Genomic DNA, 20671 nt, shown 5'->3' on the forward strand with positions numbered 1-20671 from the left:
AACCAAGATAAATGCTTCTTGGCATAACACTACAGGTAGTCCTTGAATTACAACAGTTCATTTAATGACAGTTCAAAGTTACAATGGCCGTGAAAAAAGTGACTGACTATTTTTCACATGACCAAGTTAGCATGATCACGTGATCAAAATTCAGATACTTGGCAATTTACTCATTTATGACAGTTGCAGTATCCTGAGGAGTGGGGGACAATTGTGATAATCTTTTGTGATCTGACAAAATCAATGGGAAAGCTGGATTCACTTAACTGTGTTACTAACTTAACATCTGCAAATTTTTTTACTGCTGGTTCTGTAGACATGGCTTGGTGGATGTGATGTGGCTTGGTGGGCATGGCTTGGTGGTGTGGCAGGAGAAGGATATTGTAAAATCTCCATTCCCTCCCCACCCCCGTGGAAGGTTACAGCAAAATCCCCATTCCCTCCCGATCAGCTGGGACTCAGGAGGCAGAGAATAGATGGGGGCGGGGCCAGCCAGAGATAGTATTTACCAGTCCTCCAAACTACACAAAATTTCCACTACCGGTTCTCCAGAACCTGCTGAATACCACCTCTGATCTGCAGTGATTCACTTAACAACTGTAGCAAGAAGGTTGTAAAATGCAGCAAAACACAAATGTCTTACTGAGCAACAGAAATTATGGGCTCAATTGCAGTCATAAGTCAAGGACTATGTGTATTACCTTCCATGTGGGTGAACGACTAGAAATTCTAATACACTTTGAAATATGTTCAAAAGCAATACGCAGGTTCGAGATTTAACACTAAATTTATTCAAGTAGAAGGCACAATTCGAGACAACCTCAGAAAAAAATTAACTGAGGCTTATATTAATCTTTATGCTGGTCCAATATGGGAGGAATGAACCCTGGGCATTGGTCTGACCGACTCTTGACAGACAGGACAATGCTGTTACATGCAGTGCAACTTTACAAAGCAAGAACTTAAATATGGGAGGAAAAAACACCTTGTTACAATTAGAGCTGAATAATAGCAGTACTTTTCTTCAGAAAAGAAAAAGAGCATAAGCAGTTAGCCAGACATACTGTATTTTTGTATTTTTTGTCATAGCATGGAGATAATAAGAAAAAAACGTCAAGGCTATACGAGTAGATTATTAATTCTCCATTCATAAATACTTCTCTCATCCCACCCCCAGAAGTCCATGGTAAAAATCTGTGCCTGCATAAACACAGTACATTAATACATTCTCCACCCCTCTTTATATTTCACTTAATCTTAAAAACTTCTCTGGACTTTCATTAAAGGTGAAATCACATACTAAAGATAGATGGTCTGAAGGGTAATTGAAAGATGGCAGCCTATTGGGTCCAATTTGCTCCTCAGTTAAAAGGCTGAGGGCAGCATCTACTTTTAAGGTCTGTTGTGAATACCAGATGTAATCAAGTGTATGCCTGCATTCTCCAGAAGGACGGATCTTCCATGTGGTGTATGGAGGCTCTGTTAGCCCATTTGTACTCAGCAGTTTGTAAGCACTGTTTAGGTTCAGACTAGATTCAGAGAATTGCTTATACACTTCTTCTGTAGGCTCAGCATTGAAATCACCACAGACTATAAGAGGGATGTCCGTGTCCTGGGTGATTTGTTTTAGATTTTCAAGAAGATCGGCACCTTGAGCAGATCGGAACCTCTCCCAGCCATTGCGAGCTTTCAAGTGGGTGACAGCAACACAGAACAATTTCCCGGTGTCATTACATTTCAGGATCTGAACTATAGCAACTTGATTGGTTTTGAACTTCATTGCTGTCAACCTGATGTTGGTACTACTAATTAGCGTAAACCTGCCCTTAAGGAAGAACAAAGCACAGCCATCTGGACCATTGTTACATTCCACATCTAAACATGGAGAACATGGTTTAGGAAGAAAAGCACATTGGTAGCCCAGCCGACTGAGTAATGGCTGAAAAGTATCAAAATAGTGATCCACTTCTTGTAGACAGAGGATATCTGGCTGGTAAGCAAGGATCTCTTCTAGAATGAGGCACTTCCGTTCTTCCCATCGCAAGGCTTCCATGGGGCATTGGATAAAGTTGTCCTTGCCTTCACCAAGAGCTGGAATAAAGAAAATATATTAGTTAAGAAAACTTCCTCTACGAAACATTTTCCTTCCCATAAAACATGTAAAAACAAATACCATATTTTTTGGAGTATAAGACGCACCGGAGTATAAGACGCACCAAGGTTTTGAAAAGGCAAAAAAAAAGTTTTTGCACTCTGCAAACCTCCCAAAATGGCCCGTTTCCCCCCCCCCCAAAAAGGGCATGAATAGCCTTTAGGAGGCTTGTAGAGTGCTCCTGCCCCCCCCCAAAATGGCCTGGTTTTTTGCAAAAACTGGCCCGATTTTGTTAAAACAAAGGGCACGGACAGCCTTTAGGAGGCTTATAGAATGCTCCTGGGGGCTGCGGGGGCAAAATGGAGCAAAAAATGCCCCATTTTTTGCTCATTTCTGCCCCCCCCCAGCCCCCAGGAGCACTCTGAAAGCCTCCTAAAAGCTATGCACGGCCATTTTGGTGAAGGGGGCGGGGTTTCAGGAGAATGCTGAAAAAAATACTGTATTCAGTGTATAAGACGCACCCAGATTTTCAGCCACTCTTGAGGGAAAAAGGTGCATCTTATACTCCGAAAAATACGGTAATCCAATCCCCCACTCTTAAGTGGAACTTTGTAGAAAACTGAAACTATTGGTATACTTTTAGTCATCTAGTACTAGAGAACTACATGGCAAAATTAATCTTCCTTGCTCAAATCTATTCATGAGTGACATACTTTGACTACAGTTTTGTTCAGAATCTAGTTAAACATCGTTTTTGCAATTCCAATTTTACTTTGATTAGTAAATCAAAGCCTAAAGATAATTCTTCCCTATTTATGCACCATTTTATTTAAATATTTTAAACCATATTTGTATAGTTCTAAATCATGGGATTGATATTTGTATGCTGACCCCAGAGTAAAACTACTACATTACAATAATCATTTTACGAATAAAAATTACTTGATTTATACCTCCAAACACAAACCATTAAAAAGGTGGGCTAAGTTTGATGGTATATTTCACATTATCCAAGGAAAAATTCAAGGTGGCAACTCCACTGGATTTCATACCAACAAAAAGTTTAAAAAAAGCAATTTAGTTCACACATAAAGAATAATCTAAGATGAAAATATATATGTCAGAATATGTGGTGGAATCTACAACTAGAGTGTGTGGGGGTGAAGTTAAGAGACTGGCTAGCTTGGAATCCCTGCAGAGGAAGAAGCGAAGGAGACTCGATCTCCTATCCCTTAAAATCCCTGGAGCCTTTATCTGATTGTTTTCAAGAGAGTGAAGTCTGGTGAGATTCTTGTAAACCGGCAAGTAACAACTATTCTGATCAGCTCATGGTGTTGTTCTGGTTCCTGCCACCTTATATATATTATTGACTATTTTAAAGTCAGGGTGTCTGTTAGTGGTGGGTTCTGGATCCCGTTGCAACCGCTACGACGGGGCTGAGTGTCCACCGTGTGCATGCACGCTGCACGTGCATGCGCACCCACTGCCTGCAATGCTCTAGCTGTTTGGCGGAGCATCACGCAGGCGCCGTACGCTGTGTGCACACGGGCAAATGGTCCAGTGTTCTGACCCCCTCCTCCATCCAGTAACGAAAGCCGAGACAAGCTTAAATGGAATGTCCTTTAATAACAAGACCAGAATCTCAGTGGCTGAAAGCCAAGTAAACAAACAGATAAGGACCTTGGCAGCAAGTCCGACAAACCTTGGCAGCAATCCAGCCTGCCAAGTTAGTTTCTCTTTAGTCAAAGCGTTGACTTCTGCAAGAAGGGCGTGGCACAAGCAGCCTTTTTTATAGTCTGGAGAGGACCTAATGACCATCAGCTGAGCGTAATTACCTCCTGTAATTACATAATTGCTCCTGACGCCGAGTAACTTTTCAATGGTGTGCATCCAGGAACAACTCACTGTTGGTTTCTGGATCACTCTCCCTTGTCTCCTCCCCACTGATCCAAGGCTCAGGCGCCACCTGGTGGCCAACCAGTCTCTCTGTGTCCTGCTCGGAGTCGGAACCCTGTCCAGGGTCCTCCACATCCTCCAGGGCCAACTCATAGGGCTCCACGCTGTGGGAGTCTGGTGGCAGCTCCAACGGCTCCTGCTGGGCCACAACACCCAGTAGGGTCAAATACAACCAAGGAACGCGGGCGGGTGGGCCCTCCGAAGCACCGTACTGGTATGCCCATACTGGGGCATACCACCTGAAATCCACCACTGGTGTCTGTCCACTTTTTACATTCTACTTTTTAGAATAATATTTTAATGATTTTTTTTTACGTTCGGTTAATACATTTTGTATTTGGATAATATTTATATATTCTAGGTTTATTATTTCTGTGTGTTATCAATATTTTAAATCTTTGCTCTGAGTGATGATCCTACTACTTTGTTAGGGATATGATAACATAAATAATAATAAAATTATTACCTTGTCTTATTTAAAAAATATATATTGAAAAGTTTACATATGTTTGTACCCAAAAAATAATGAAAGGGGTCTTAGGTAGCAAACTTAATTATATCTCATCCATTATTATGTGTTTTCGATTGAAAATTCTGACAATTATAGGCTAACTAAACTATTTAGGACCCATTGGATCATACTGAGAAAAAGGCAGTGCTGATGTCCTCCACCCCTTCTTGACATGTGGCATAATTAGGCTGATAATATTTTTTTCAACTCCAATGACAAATAAAGTATCATGATCACCTCAGAAATATATCTATAGTGTATTACATGATAATGGATTCACTGCACTGACCAGAACTTTGAAAATAAAATTGGTTTGAACTTCATAAAAATTCCAGCTGCACAGGTATAATGGGTTCTGAATTTTCAATGCATTTTAAAGTTAATAGATTTGAGTTAAGGTAAAGGTTCTCCTGACACATATATGCTAGTTGTTTCAGACTCTAGGAGGCAGTGCTCATCTCCGTTTCAAAGCCGAAGAGCCAGCGCTGTCCGAAGACATCTCCGTGGTCATGTGGCCGGCATGACTAAATGCTGAAGGCACACTGAACATTGTTCCTTCCCACCAAAGTGGTCCCTACTTTTTCTACTTGAATTTTTACATGCTTTTGAACTGCTAGGTTGGCAGAAACTGGGACAAGTAACAGAAGCTCACTCCGTTACATGGTGCTAGGGATTCGAACTGCCAAACTTTCTGATTAACAAGCTCAGTGTCTTAGCCACTGAACCACCACATCCTTTAGAGGTACCTTGATTAAAAAAAATGTCTCAGTACCCCAAATCTGCTAACTTAAAGAATGCATAAAAAGATCTGTCAACTGAATGAAAGCATATGCACAAGGCCGACTAGACTTTTCATTTTACAAGGCTCAGACACAGTTTCTCAATTAAGATTGTACCTTGTGCAAGTATATTCCATTGCATAACCCTAATGGGCTGATGATTTCTGATAAAGCTGGTCCTCAAATCCACAAAATCCCTTTGGAGCCGGGCTGGACGGTTCTGAAGAACAATCTGGCATTCTTCAAGTAGATCTTTGGGATCTATAGGATCCAGAAATTCAGGATCTGTTTGTTCCAAGTAGTCCTGGTGCTTAGTAATGACACTGCTACTCAAAGTCTTAGCCAGTGCACTATACAGCCTACTTGTACTGTTGCCCATGGAATACCCTGAAAAAGAAAGAGAGAAGAACTTCAGTACAGCAATTCCAATTTCTAATCTCTTAATTTCTCTCAGATCAAAACAAATGCATTCATCATTAGAGTTCACATGCAATGTGATAGCCTTACGGTGCTCATAATCTCCAGATAAAATGAACTTCAGTTTTCAAAATTAGCAGCCAATGTGAAGAGGTATGCTATGTAACATAAGCAAGCACAACTGATAGCATATTTTTCAATATGAAGTTAACAATGCAATATGCATTTCCCTTCTTAAATTCTGTAAATCTAAGTTCCTCTTTTTATACTGTCCTCTTAAGATATTTCACTTAGTCATTGTTATCATCTCTATAAACAAAGTCTCAAGCCCTTAGAATCAACCTATGTTATGGCACCTAGCCAACTGCAGCTTTTTCCATTTGCCTATTCAGGCTCTTTCAGTTATTGGACTGATATTTGAATGTGACCTATCACATTCCAAATATTTTTTACCAAGTTGTATAGCACAGCTAGTTACAACAATGGTGGCAGCGATTACATCTGAGGCAGTAATCAGCAGAAATGCTTCTTGCTAAACAACACAGCCTACAAAATTTCTGTCATGCCACATGGTGGAACACAGAACTTTATTTCTTTCAAATTGCATAAGAAAACCAAATCATATATATTCTGCTTTATTAACCAGCAAATACATGTTGCAATCACAAATCAATCTAAAGCTCATTCACTTCTACTTCTTATTTTCATAAATAAAGTATCAAAAAAATGTTCCTATAATGTACTGTAAATAAATTCTTGGGTTTACAAAGTTTTTTCCTATGACATCAGCAATATTCTGCAAAAACAACAACAAAAAAACAAAAAAAAAAAACAAAAAAAAAAAACCCAAAACCAGGAGATCTGAGTTTCATAAATTTTAAATTAGAGAGCAAGCTAAAATAAACTAATCAAATTTAAAATGGAAAGAACTGCAGTACAAAATTGTGCACTGTTCTCTGGCTTTTCAATAGCTCCCCCCCCCCCCCGCAAATACTAAGCACCCTCATAATCCCAAAGATTTTACATGATAATTTAAATTCTCTTTATAATATATAATCAAGTGCCTTCCTACCCCTGCTAATCTAAACCCCACCATCTTATGCATTGCATATGAACCAAAAAGTTCCCTGCACTTTAAAAAAAAACCTATTCATGATTTCCAGTGTCAAAAGATAAACTTTCCCGCACATGCCTATACCGTAGTAATAGCAAAGCCTATATTAATCTTTTCAAGGCTGCAAAATAAGGATTTCCACTACTTTTAAAATAGGGAATTAAGCTTTTAACAGTTTATTGTCTTCCTGCTTCTTCGGACTGCTCTTTGTAATTCTGTTTTAATTCAACAACTATTTATAATTCACAAAGCAGGAAAAGTTAAGAGTTCAGCCTTACAGACCTGTAGAGTTATCCAAGTTGCATTTTGATGAAAAGTGGGCTTTCTAATAACAAAAAGGCAAAATTCTAGAAAGCTGCTAGTTATATTAAACAATAATTACCTGAGAAATTGGATGGATATATCAACACAAGTGGTAAACAACTCTAATGGAGAATTACACACTGAATTGCCTCCAAACTCATGTGCAAGCTTTTCCTATGCCATGGGTACACAAGAGACACCTAGTGGTCTTTCATGTAACTTTTCCCATTGAAACAGTTTTTTTTTCTTTTCTTATTTGAGTTTTTACCTCAAATAAAAACTGAATTTATGTCTGCCTTTTGTGATGCCTTATCATTTGTTTCCCTTTTATTGCAACTTGACTAAACTGCTTGGAACCAGCTGTTTCCCTCAACCTGAGAATAGGGTTCATATCAGGGGTGGGTTTCAAAATTTTTTCGAACCTACTCTGTGGGCGTGGCCTCCTTTGTGGGAGTGGCTTGCTGCCCATGTGACCGGATGGGAGTGGCTTGCTGCCCATGTGACCGGATGGGAGTGGCCTGCTACCCATGTGACCTGGTGGGAGTGGCCAAGACGATGTTATTACTAGATATTACTAATTACTAGATATTATTAATATTACTAGATCATTATTAATGCATAGATAACTGCAGGACATTACACACCCACCCACACCCACAAACTATGACAGTGCTAGGAAAACACCAAAAAAATAAAAATCCCCCCCCCCCCAACAAAAAAGACTGCCAATGAAACCAGTTTTTTTTCCTAAGCCTAAGAACAGGAAAGACAAAGTCACTGGAATAAATACCATCAAGGCAATGTGGAAAATTATAAAGGACAGGCACTCACAGAACCATCAACCACCTCAGAATTACCTAAACAAGGAGGGTGAAACACACTGCCTTGCAACAAACCTGGCCTGCCCATAGAAAAGCAGCCACTTGAGACACATAAACCTGGTCTGAACACTTAAAAGCAACATATTGCATCACAAATAAAACATTTGCAAAAAGGAATAACATTTCTTGTAATAAACATTCTATAAACAATAAATAAATAAAAATTCCCTAAACTAATTAAAAACTACCATGTTCAGAGAACTCCAAAGGACCCCACAGTCCTCTCCCTCCTTATCTTTTTCTTTTTTGTCCTAACTTTCTCCTCCTTTCCCCCCCAACCCCACTCCCTTCTAGCACTGATGATGTTACCAAACTAGGAGTGCTGGAGAGGAGCTCTCACAGGGCGAAGAGCTTCCCGCTACAGGCACAATCTATCTGCAGCCGTAAATGACTGCAAGCAGCAGCTTCAGTCACCTGCTCGCAGCTGACAGTTGCGTTTGGGAGTGGAGGTGGTGGCAGCAGAAGTGGGCACAGATGGGATGTCCCCGCTTGCTGAGTAGAACGAGGCGGCGGGGATGCGTTGTTTCAGGGCGCCCCAAGCACCGGCTCCTCTGAGTGTAGCCCATTCCCCCTCCCAAGAAGACCGTTTTCTTTTTAAAAACGCCTCTGCAGACGATCTTGAAAACCTGCCAGGTTGCTTTGGAAGAAGTTGCTTTGGAAGAGGTTGCTTTGGAAGAGGTTGCTTTGGGAGGGGGAAGACAGGCAGCATTCCCCCACCCCATCTCTGGTTGCCTGCAGCCTCAGAAGCTTCCAAAACTTCACAGTAAAAGCAATTAAGAACTTCTCTCGCTCGTGAGATTTTCTTTATTGTGCAAACGCTTGCTTTAAGGCTGCAGGCAGCCAGGGAGGGGGCAGGGGGAAATGCTGCCCATCTGTCCCCTTCCAAAGCAACCTTGCAGGTTTTCAAGATCATCCGGAGAGGCGTTTTTTAAAAAGAAAATCCTGAAAAGTCACAAGATTTGGAGAGATGGGCAGCTGGTCTTCTTTTTTTTGCACTCAGAGGAGCCGGCGAGTTGTGCTCCTGGTTCTGGGGATTCCCCCCCCCCAAAAGACCAGCTGCCCATCTCTCCAAATCCTTTTCAGGATTTTCTTTTTAAAAAACGCCTCTCTGCAGAGGCGTTTTTAAAAAGAAAACAGTCTTCTTGGGAGCGGGAATGGGCTGCACTCAGAGGAGCCGGCGAGTTGCGCTCCTGGTTCTGGGGATTCCCCCCCCCCAAAAGACCAGCTGCCCATCTCTCCAAATCCTTTTCAGGATTTTATTTTTAAAAAACGCCTCTCCGGATGATCTTGAAAACCTGCAAGGTTGCTTTGGAAGAAGTTGCTTTGGAAGAGGTTGCTTTGGAAGAAGTTGCTTTGGAAGAGGTTGCTTTGGAAGAGGTTGCTTTGGGAGGGGGAAGACAGGCAGCATTCCCCCACCCCATCTCTGGTTGCCTGCAGCCTCGGAAGCTTCCGCAACTTCACAGTAAAAGCAATTAAGAACTTCTCTCACTCGTGAGATGATTTTCTTTATTGTGCAAAGGCTTGCTTTAAAACTGCAGGCTCCCAGGGAGGGGGGCAGGGGGAAATGCTCCCCATCTGTCCCCTTCCAAAGCAACCTTGCAGGTTTTCAAAATCATCCGGAGAGGCATTTTTTAAAAAGAAAAACCCTGCAGGCACCCAGTGACAGGGGCCAGGAGTGGTACAGGAGTTAATTACTTCCGGGTTCACTGACGAACCGGTTCGCATGAACCTGTGCGAACTGGGAGGAACCCACCCCTGGTTCATATTTACCTAAGTGTTTTTTAGCCTTGGCAACTGTAAGATAGGTGGACTTCAACTCCCAGAATTCTCCAGCCAGCATTTGCACTAAAGCGATTCTTGGTGTTTTCCTCCACCTTGATATTTCAGCGTCATAAAAATTGATGAGGTGAAGTAAAGTGCTCACTGCTTTTTTAATGTTGTGTCTTTTTCTTTTTCAATGGAAGATACAAATCTAATCACACCAAGGCATGATTTTCATCATCATGATTTACTAGATAAAACAAGTTGATTTACAAAAGTTCTTGTTTTAAAAATCAAAAGGACTGGATTGAAGACAAAAATGATAATAGCACAAAGTGTGAACCTAATCATCACTGGCTGAACTTTGCATTAACCTTTCTTCACAAAAATCCCAATCTAATACCAGCAAAATATTCTTGATTTGTGTGATTTTCAGGCAAATTCCTCAATAAGCCCATTTATACAATCAGTATCCATTGTGCTGTTTCACATTTGGTTCAGTGAATAAAGAATGAATCTTTTTTTAACCAGTATTCTCTCAATTATTAAGATATTTTTCATGACTTGGCTGAGATGACATATTAGAGAACATTGAAAGTGAGTCATGAACAGCAACACACCCAGAAGAGGAATGTGTGCTTTGAAGCATGTCCTCAGGTGATGACATCCATTTCAAAAATATGAAATGTTTTTAATTGGACTAGGAACAAAGGGAATGCTTAAACACTGTTATTTCTTTATCTCTTTCAAAATGCTTAAAATCCTATCATGACAAGTTAAATTAAAAATAACAATATCCCTGGAGCAATCCAGTTTTAGATTATAAATTTCACATTGAAGGACAGGTGACCTACAAAATTGATTGGTTTTAGTCTGATTTTTTTTGAAAAGTTCTAAAAGGTTTCCTAGATTTAAGACTCCTCTAAGACATGATTATAGCTGTATGCGGCTTTGATTTGGTTTAAAGGCATTGCAATCAAAACCACCCTTCAAATTGTATCTTCATTCTAATTGTGAAATAATCATATATATTGTGTTGAATCAATTTGCTGGATTCAATGGACTTGTGCTTTATATCAGCAGTGATGAATCACCAATACAACTCAAATTACCCTTTAAATCAAGTCACACATATAAATCAAATTGATTCTGAATTAAATCACAAATTTGAATTGGATCTCAGTTTATTTGTGCACTTCTGTTCATCACAATTATGCTTTCTGAGTTAAACTAAATATACTTTTTTGGATTAACATACATCTATAAATGTATGTAATTTCATCATACAATATACAAAACAACTTCCTAACTTTTTCCTTGAAGACATTTTTAGTAGAGTAGTAGAGAAATGCCAATAGTAAGTAAGTGAACATACAGCTCAAGGAGTATACATTGTACAACAATGCCTACTTTATTAAAACCTTTACTGTTTTCCCAGAGAAAGTTCTATCTATTGTAAATTATTTCAAAAGCTACAAAAGCTTTGTTGGTCAAAATTCATACTGGTGCAAAAACTTTATGAAAATTTCTGGTCCTGAAACAATTCTACCATTATACTTCATTGCACAGACCCTTCAAAGAATGGTTGTCATTTAATATGCATTTTTCATAAATATGAGCAAGAACTCTCTCCCTCCACATGCAATTGATAGTTGCATATGATATATATATAACCAGAATAGAAATTTTCCCAAGTTTACCTGCATATTTAATATTATGCAGGAGTGTTGGGTGCACCTTGAAAGCCTTTTCAACATATGCCTGCAATTGTTATTTTGAAAACAAATCTTAGCTAGAAAAGATGGTTGATACTTCATAGATATTTTAACCTGCAATTAAGCTGTTCGTCTCCCATTCCTTTGTGAATAATCTGGACAGATATAGGCATTTTGGAAGCAACAGAAATAGAAATTTCTTCAAATTACTAATCTACATAACTGTGAGCTGTCTTGTGTCTCCTCCCAACCCATCTTACAATTTTAAACAGCAATCTATTATTACCATGCCAAGCCTACTTTGCTAAATTATTTGGAGATGCTGCAATATTCTAAGTATTTGTAATGCCAATTTAACAGAGAGAGTGATTCTGTCTACTTCTTGTTCAATAAAGCAGATCATAGTCATCAGCACAATGATATCAATTCTTAAACTCCTACAGCTGCATTGCAACAGTATGCAGTAGCAAAATCTTAACATGGAACTCAGCTTACTCTAAAAATATGCACATTCTCTGATAGACCAGACAGCAGCAAACATCTAACAAACTAAAATATCTAGAATTCTTGAAATTCTAGATATTTTACTGTTGTAACCTAACAGCCTATACCTTAAGATGTAATTTGTCAGTAGTTTGCACTTCATTTTTTTTATATTGAGCTGTAAATCTTCAACAAAAGTTTAAAATATGCAGAGCTTAGGAGATAATGGTGTGAAAGTCCAACTAGCTGCTTCTGTCTAACCTTGATGCAGCTGAATATTGCTGCTTCCAGCAGAATAAGTAGGTTGCTTAATTGTGCCTATCTAAGTTACAGCAAGTTACTCAATAGTGCTTATGCAATGTAATGGATTGTTCAACCCAGACAATTAATATCCAGCCAGACTCTGCCAGCAATCACTAGGCCCCTCTACACAGGGCAATTCTAGCAATTTGTATTCAGAACATAAGCTCAATGAACCTTGCTTTGGATTAGAATATTACCAATCAATAATTGGGCTATTGTGGTGATTGTAACATGCTGATGTAACAGATGTAAGCTCTGATAAATATTTGCAAGATCCCATGTGTGCTATCATTTATACATTTTTATAAAGATTTGTACAAATGCTATTGAATATGTTTTTTACATTCAGATTATTGCTGGTAGTTTTGCAGATTGTTGAAACATCTTCTATAACCAAAACCTGTGTTTATATAATATTAAAAATGAACAATGATTTATAAAAACTAATGTATTCAATTTCCTAAGTGTATGTCACATCCTAGAATAAAGGATGCAAATATGTCTGGTGTATCCAAGGACAACTATTTTGTATCAACATGAAGCCACTAGGTAAAGTGATGTGCCAATTTGGCATGTGGTGTGGTATCATCAGTAATCTATGCCCTTCGTAATTTCTTGCATTGACTATTGTCATGAGCTCTGTACAGGGATGCCCTTGAAAACTACGTAGAAGCTGCAATTGATTTTTTAAAAATGGCACAACCTGCATATTAATAGACAAAAGCTGCCCGTGTCACATAATGCTTGTGCGATGGCTTTCAATAAGCTTCTGCATATAATTCAAAATCCCCATTTTAACCCAGGGAATGCTCCCTGGCTTGGTGCTTACTATAGATATCTGCAGGACTGCCTTCTGCAGATAGAACCCATCTATCTGCTCCATTGTTTCAAATGGGAATCTCAAGAATATCCTCCCCTGCTCCTGAGATAAAGGACAAGTGTATTGTTTAGAGCAGGGGTCTCCAACCTTGGCAACTTTAAGAGTTGTGGACTTCAACTCCCAGAGAGAACTCTGGGAGTTGAAGTTCACAAGTCTTAAAGTTGCCAGGGTTGGAGACCCCTGGTTTAGAGGACAACTTAATTCTGGATATTTAAATGGAGCCCTCTTTTAGTTTTCCAGAAGGCAGTATAGAGTGAGTTCTTTCATAGAATATTTATCAGTTGAAAAATATTGGCAATTGCTTATTAGAAGTTGGGGTGATTTTTTGTGGAAGATATGTGCCTCTGATATTATGTTTTTACGGTTCCTGAGCAAAAATTACTGTTAAGTCTACAGCACCTTTAAATATATTTGGTGTCAAGAAAACAAAGACATATCTAAAATACAGAAAATTTACCATTTTATATGTAAACTTCACGTGCTAAGATATCTAACAGGATACCTTGTTCTGCATAATGTTCAAATGTTGGCTTATTTTGTCTGCCCTACAGTATTGAACAATGGAAAACTCCTCTCAAAACATTAAATTAGAAGTTTTCTAGATGATATCCTGAATCACCATATTTAAAAAGCTACTAAAAGGTCAGGCTATTTATCCATCTAGTCCACTACTGATTGAAGTTAATTTCTAGGATTCAGACAGAGAATTGGGTACTAAATTTGATTTTTGCTAAACTGGAGATGCCAAGGATTGGAATCTTTTCTCTGATAAGCATGGATTTTGTTAGTTATTCTGGGCAAGACTTTTAACAACGGAAGGATATGTTGTGATTAACTCACTGTCAAATCAAATTAGGAGATAAAAAAAATGCTTTGAGCCATTCTGTAATCACATATTTGAGAAAGATTCCAAGAAATGTAGATAGGATGGTCCTGTAGATAAAAGGTATCGGGCTGCAGCTGCAGGTAAGGCTTCTTCCAGTGGTGGGTTTCAAATTTTTTTAGAACCTCTTCTGTAGGTGTGGCCTTTGTGGCTTGCCAGCCATGTGATTGGGTGGGAGTGGCCTGCCAGCTGCCAGCCATGTGACTGGGTGAGAGTGGCTTGCCAGCCATGTGACTGGGTGGGTGTGGCCAACTTGTAAAATGTGGTAAAATTCACTTAACAACGCTCTTGCTTAGCAACCAAAATGTTGGCTCAGAAACTCTGGCATTTGAAGCATGCAAGTCTTAAAGCTATCAAGTTACAAGACCCTTGCACCCCTAACCCTTTAGAAAAAAAACCCCAGAGATGTTCAAATTTGACAGCTTTAAAACTTGTGGACTTCAACTCCCAGAATTTCTCCTCTCACTCTTCATCTTGATGATGTGCAGACGGGCGGGGGGGGAGGGAGCTGGAACTGGTTCTAAACGGCACTGTAGATTTGTGGAATCTCTTCTATAGAAGAGGTTAGAACTGACAGGAACCCACCCCTGGCTTCTTCCTTTTTAGGAAAGAAGACAAATTCCTGAATAAAATTTGTTATCTTGCCATTTGATATGGATGGAAAGACAGTGACCAAAGATTATACACATTATAATGTTAAACCAGAGTCCTGTGGCCTCAAGGATTCCTTTTGGCAGAGAAAGATCTTAGTCAGTTTGTTTCCTCATCCTGCTCACTGTCACTTTCTTTCAATTTTCCCATCCCCAAAAGTTACTTGATCCTGACCTTTCATGGTTTCATGTGTTACTGGAAAGACTGGAAAGAAAGAGAACACCCTAGGCAAGGTAATCTTTTGTCTAAAGTGACCACTTGACCAAAGTTTATAAAGATACATTATATGCAGATAATTGCCCAAGGTTAACCTCAATCAGGTTAAAAAGAACTAAAGATCTTTTTGTTTGGATAAGACTTTACTGAATTGGGCAATAAAGAGAAAGAGAGAGATCTTCAGTATTCACATAGCAACAATCCTGAAAGAGTTGAAGTAGTGGTCTTACTTCTGAGTAGACATTACACTGAAAATATTAAAAAAATAAGTTCACTTTTCCCTGCAGGCTCATGGTTTGTGAGGTTGTTTGCAACTTTTTAGGTATACAACAACGTTTCAAAGTAGAGACTGTGGTTTGAACATCCAAATATTTTTAAAGTATTAAAACAATCCCTTTTGAATGTGAAACCATTGTTCCAAATCTGAAACAACTACTTTAATGCCTAGATGGATAGATAAATATTAAATAAGTGATTGGAGAGTTATTATATTAATTATAATTGTAACATGAAATCAAAATTAGTTTTTATTCTTGTTCCAACTACTATTTGGTGGGTGATTCACAACACCCAAAAATGTTGGGTTGGACCCTCAACCAGGAATAAGGGATATGTATAGAAATTAGTTTATAAGTATAGAAATTAGTAAATAGTCTTGCTTCTCATAATCTACACCCTTGAATTATCCTAGAATGAAGAAATTCTTGGGCAGAAAATAAGTCTAATAAATCTGGAAGATGCTAGGCTGGGCAAGACTGAGCTGGATAAACAAGTCAAAAGCTGATAACAGCTGGCAGTGAATTCTGTATGTGCAATTTCAACTGTGTTATCAGGTTTACATTAAGTTCCTGAAGCAGAAAAAACTAGTGAGCTAGATAAACTAATGCTGCCTAATCTTTTATACAGATTGCGATTGAACTACAAGAAATAGCAAGAAATGCAGACAAGGTTTAAAAGGATTTTCACTGGACTTTATAGAGTAACCACAGAACATAGTCATACCATTTTTAAAGGAAAGGTCATATAATTGCTATTTTATGTATTGTTCTAAAGCATGTGCAAGCCCTAATCATTGTTTGCTAAGCATATTATAATTGGTTTGATAAACATATTACACTGAGCCATTAATCATGGTTTATAATAGTTGGATTAATATGATATCTTACATAAAAGCTAAATAAACCATCTTATGACTGCACAATCCATGAATCCATCTTTTGTGATTTAGTGACTTTTAAGGTAAGTAAAATTGCTCTGCTTAAAAACAGGAATCATTATTTTTATAAGAAGGCTGTAATTTGTCAGCTGACAAATTACAACAAACAGGGAAACATAATTTATCAATATATGTGTAGATAAAACAGTTTTAGCTAAATCCTTGCTTAGTTGGGGCACACAAGATAGCCTGTAACTTTACATATTTACCTCCTTTAGGTTAGACATGCATCACATATCTGCATTATGTGAAAATGAAATATAATGAATCACTTCACTAATAAGCATTTTCATACCAAAAATCACACAGAACAGTAATACATACCATGCTATGGCCTTGCTCATTTATGCCTCATATAATACCTACTAGGCAATTAAAAGAAACTTTAGCATAATTGATAAGGCTATTACGTATATAATTTTAAATCCCAGGAACAGTTCATAGAAAGAATTTAGAAAGTCAAATCTTTTTTTTTAAAGGAAAAAAAAAACACTTGAAAGAACAAATGATACTGGATACCTAACGCACGTCATTCATTGACTTTTTTTTAATTTGTCTTTCCTAGCTGGGCAAATCAGCTTTTAATTACACTAAGCAACCAATCTAGATAACTCATGGCTCTCAATTTTTATTGGGTCCAGATGGCTCATTTCTACAGGTAGTCTTCAACTTACGACCACTATTGAGGAAAATTTTTCTGTTGCTAAGTGAAACATTTGTTAAGTGACTTTTGCTCCATTTTAGTACCTTTCTTGCCCAGCTTTTAAGTGAATCACTGCAATTGTTAAATTACTAATATGGTTGTTAAGTGCATTGGATTTCCCCTCTGACTTTGCTTGTCAGGTTACAAAATGCAATCACATGGCCCCAGGACATTATAACTGTCATAAATATGAGTCAGTTGCCAAGAATCTGAATTTTGATTACAACACCATGGGGATGCTGCAGTGGTTATAAGTGTAAAAAACGGTCATAAATCAGTTTTTTCAATGATGTAACTTTGAATGATCACTAAATGAACTGTTACAAGTTGAGGACTATCTGTACATCCATTTTCAACCAGCCATTTTGGATCCAGCGCAGGGTCATCTGGCAGCCAGGAGCAAAGAAGGCAACTCCCAGATCAAAGCAATCATCCCAAATACCAGTGTAATGGCAAGATGTCAGAAACCCAGCTTCCCATCACAATTTAGGATTACAGGTAAACCTTGATTTACAACCACAATTGTGCCCAAAATTTATGTGCCTAAGTGAGACATTTGTTAAGTGAGCTTTGTTCCATTTTATGACCTTTCTTGCCACAGCTGCTAAGTGAATCCCTGGCAGTTAAGTTAGTAACTCAGCTGTTAAGTGAATCTGGTTTTCCTATTGACTTTGCTTGTCAGAAGGTTGCATCACATGACCCCGGGACGCTGCAAACCGTCATAAATATGAGTCAGTGGCCAAGTGTCTCAATTTTGATCAAATGGCAGTTAGGATGCTGCAACGGTTGTAATTGTGAACAACCCTCCTGAGTCACTTTTTCAGGGCCCTTGTATCTTTGAACGGCCACTGTTGTAAACCGAGGACTGCCTGCCACCCTTTCTACCTAGCCTCCGATACCACCCATCAAACGGACACCACCACCTTTCAAGGCTGCTGTGAGGATTAGGGAGAAAGCAGAGAAGCGCTTCGCCCAACCCTTGCGACTTCCTTCTTGCTTTCTCGGGGTGGGGGGGGGGAGAAAGAGGGTGGGGCATAGAATTAAGACTCTCGAACCACAACGTTCCATCCATAGAACCTTCATCCCCGAAGGTTCTAAAACTCACTCACCCGCTGGGGAATTGGCAGCTGCCGAACTGCCTGGGGCCGGACAATTGCAACGCGGAACTCCGGCGGTAGCCGAGGACGAGGCGAGGAGGGCAGAAGGCGAGAGGGCTCTCCTCCCTGGAGCCGGCGAGCGGAGCAGCATCGTCGAGGAAGAGGCAGAAGAAGGAGTGCAGCAGAGGTTAGACAGGACGGAACACAAAGACCTCAGAGAGTTTTGATACATAATAACGCTACGGCACGCGAGACGGAGTTCTTGGAAGAAAAAAAACACCCCAATTTAAATGAAAAAGCTCCGCGCCGGGAGCGGTCTAAAGCTAAAGCTAACCTGCTGCTCTCTATGCCAAAGACCGACTTCTTCCTGCCTTTCAGAGCCCGCAGGAGGGGCGCGGATTGGAAAAAGGGCTTCGGTGGCAGAAAAATGCCAGCCTAAGGAGAAGCCCACGGAAAACGCCGCCTAATAGCCGGGAACGTGAACACGAGCACCAGAAGTACAGTAAAACTCCCCCCTCCCACCCTCTTGCCGGTATTGACGCAAGCGCACCTTCCAAGACTATAAGGCGGGGGGGGGGGGAGAGAAAGAACTGAAGCGTTTCTCCCCCGTCTCCCTCAACTCGACGAACGGCGCTCCCGCGGACGGAAAACGCGGAGCGAGGCTAAGAAGGGCAACTTCCACGCGAGGGGACAAACAGAGAAGGAAAACTTGGGTTAAACGGCCACCCTGCGTGTTTCTTCCTTCCCTCTATCGGAAAATGGTACGTTCTAATCTTGGCACCGGAGTCCCCGAAAAAGGGCTTGCGGGTTACGTCACACGAACGTTGACTCGTCGGGTAGGGGTGGAAGCGGGGGTGTTGGCCGGAACCTCCCCCTATTTTCGCGCTCGTGGGAAGGGGAAGGGGTGTTGTCTCCCGGCTGATCGAGCTCACGCGGCGTTTGGCTTTGCCCTTTCATCCCATTCATTTTACTATTCTCATTTTGTGGAGGAAGCAGTTTTGGGTGGAACAAGCTGGCGAAAGCTTTCGATTTCCTCTTCGCGGTGTCGAGAGCTTCGCTCGGAATGAGAGCGGAAGTCCTGCATATCTTACTAATATGTCCAACTTAAAAAAATCATCATCATACCGCTACTGTAGAAAGAAACAGTGGATTTCTTTGTACCTTTTTATTTTTAAAATCCGGAGATTTCAAGATAAATCCCAGAATCTCCAATCCTTTGGCATTTAAGGATGCAGTCCCAACACATTAGGAGGCCAGCAATTGGGATTGACTATTTTATATATAAAAAATACCCAGCTATAAAAACATGCCTCATACAAAACAAACGTCATGCCTGAAATTTCAGGTACAGAAGCAACTTCATGCATATATAAACAAATACATTGGGAGGGACATATTGAGTAAAATTGGATTAGGATTTTTTTTCCTCCTTACTAATCAGGAAACACACTGAAAAATGGGGTGTGATGTTTTGGAAGAAGGTTCTCTAAGTTACTAATGTTATTAATGTTACTAATGAATTACTTCTTGAATGGAATGTAACTGGTAACACTTTTTAAACCACAATTAATTTCATGGTAAAATATGACTTTTCCGATTAATCTAACCTGTTTTCCTGAAAATAAGACCTCCCCAAATAATAAGCCCAATCAGGCTTTTGAGTGCATGCGCTAAAATAAGCCCTCCCCCCAAACTCAGCCCTCCCTGAAAATATTGAAATACAGCAGCAGCCATGAGGTGACCATGCTCCCTGCCTCCTACACCCCAAAAATAATAAGACCTCCCCAAAAATAAGGCCAAGCGCTTATTTCGGGGGTCAAGAGAAAATAAGACCCTGTCTTATTTTCAGGGAAACACGGTAGTGATTGTGGTTTGTACCATAGTTTAGAGTTTAACGTGTGAACCCAGTCCCCTTCCCGAACAACTTGTAAATCTGCTCCAGGGGAAAGTAGTTGAAGGAGGAAGAGATTGAACTGCCGCCAAGTGGAGAACTATGGAAAATCCGCCTTCCTGGAATGAGAGTTTAAAGAGCTGGATGTTGCCAACACTGGGTGAGAACCAGTGTTTGGTTCACTTGGTTGGATTGTTCAAATGAATAAGACGGATGGGAGTGGCCCTATTACACTTCCCCTGTTAATTGTACATTTTGTGTTTGGGATGGGGCAAAGAAGTATTATATTATTATTATTAAACCAATTCATTATTGGACTAAAACATAATAAACATTACTTTCCTGAGGGAGTACGCAGAATTGCTTGCAGAGGGGGTAAAAATGGAGATGAGAATATTGGCAAGGGAAAATAAAGCAGGAAGTGAAGGGCAAACCAATCCAGGGAGAGGTTAGGTGTATTATAATTGACTGCTGGAGGACAAGGAGATTAAATGGAGTTACTAATCTTTGTGGGAAAGAGGAGACCATTTTGACTTGCAATGTCTAAAATCAATCTGAGTTGGAGTGATAGAAAAATCTCATAAAAAACTAAATGGATTTTAGAATTAGAGCATTCTATTGAACCTGATTGGTGAAAAGTCCCTGCTAAAGTGCTGCTTTATATACTATTTGATCGATATAGTGCTGTATACAGAATCTGCTGATACAAAAATGGCAACACCAATTTTAATGTTTTTAAAAGGGTATTAGTTTAATCACGGTGTAGATGTGCACCGTGATTAGCTATATAACTATATCCTGGATTTGAATTATTACATC

General features: G+C 39.6%; 1 protein-coding gene across 2 annotated transcripts; it reads right to left on the minus strand.

The window, feature by feature from the left end:
* Positions 1 to 771: 771 nt before the first annotated feature.
* On the minus strand, positions 772 to 18470 carry NOCT (nocturnin). 2 transcript variants are annotated; one of them, XM_032224743.1, is made up of 4 exons: positions 18296 to 18469; positions 17974 to 18087; positions 5456 to 5725; positions 772 to 2091 (listed from the first exon to the last, which is right to left on the minus strand). In XM_032224743.1, exons 3-4 carry the CDS (start codon positions 5715 to 5717, stop codon positions 1241 to 1243), a joined length of 1113 nt encoding a protein of 370 aa, XP_032080634.1. In that variant the 5' UTR covers positions 5718 to 5725; positions 17974 to 18087; positions 18296 to 18469; the 3' UTR covers positions 772 to 1240. The 2 variants fall into 2 exon arrangements, with proteins under 2 accessions (XP_032080634.1, XP_032080633.1); XM_032224742.1 differs by having other exon boundaries at positions 17974 to 18470.
* Between the last annotated feature and the right edge of the window lie 2201 nt (positions 18471 to 20671).

This window comes from Thamnophis elegans, chromosome 9, assembly GCF_009769535.1.
Source record: "Thamnophis elegans isolate rThaEle1 chromosome 9, rThaEle1.pri, whole genome shotgun sequence".
Taxonomy (NCBI): domain Eukaryota; kingdom Metazoa; phylum Chordata; class Lepidosauria; order Squamata; family Colubridae; genus Thamnophis; species Thamnophis elegans.

Bases quoted from the DNA above. Each gene is read 5' to 3' on its own strand.
- NOCT (XM_032224742.1), bottom strand. From the start codon at position 18,193: ATGTATCAAAACTCTCTGAGGTCTTTGTGTTCCGTCCTGTCTAACCTC. The intron at 5,726-17,973 runs GTGAGTGAGTTT...TTTCTTTTTCAG, and splicing joins AGCTGCCAATTCCCCAGCGG to GGTATTCCATGGGCAACAGT. The intron at 2,092-5,455 runs GTACAATCTTAA...TCTTTATTCCAG, and splicing joins ATGGAATATACTTGCACAAG to CTCTTGGTGAAGGCAAGGAC.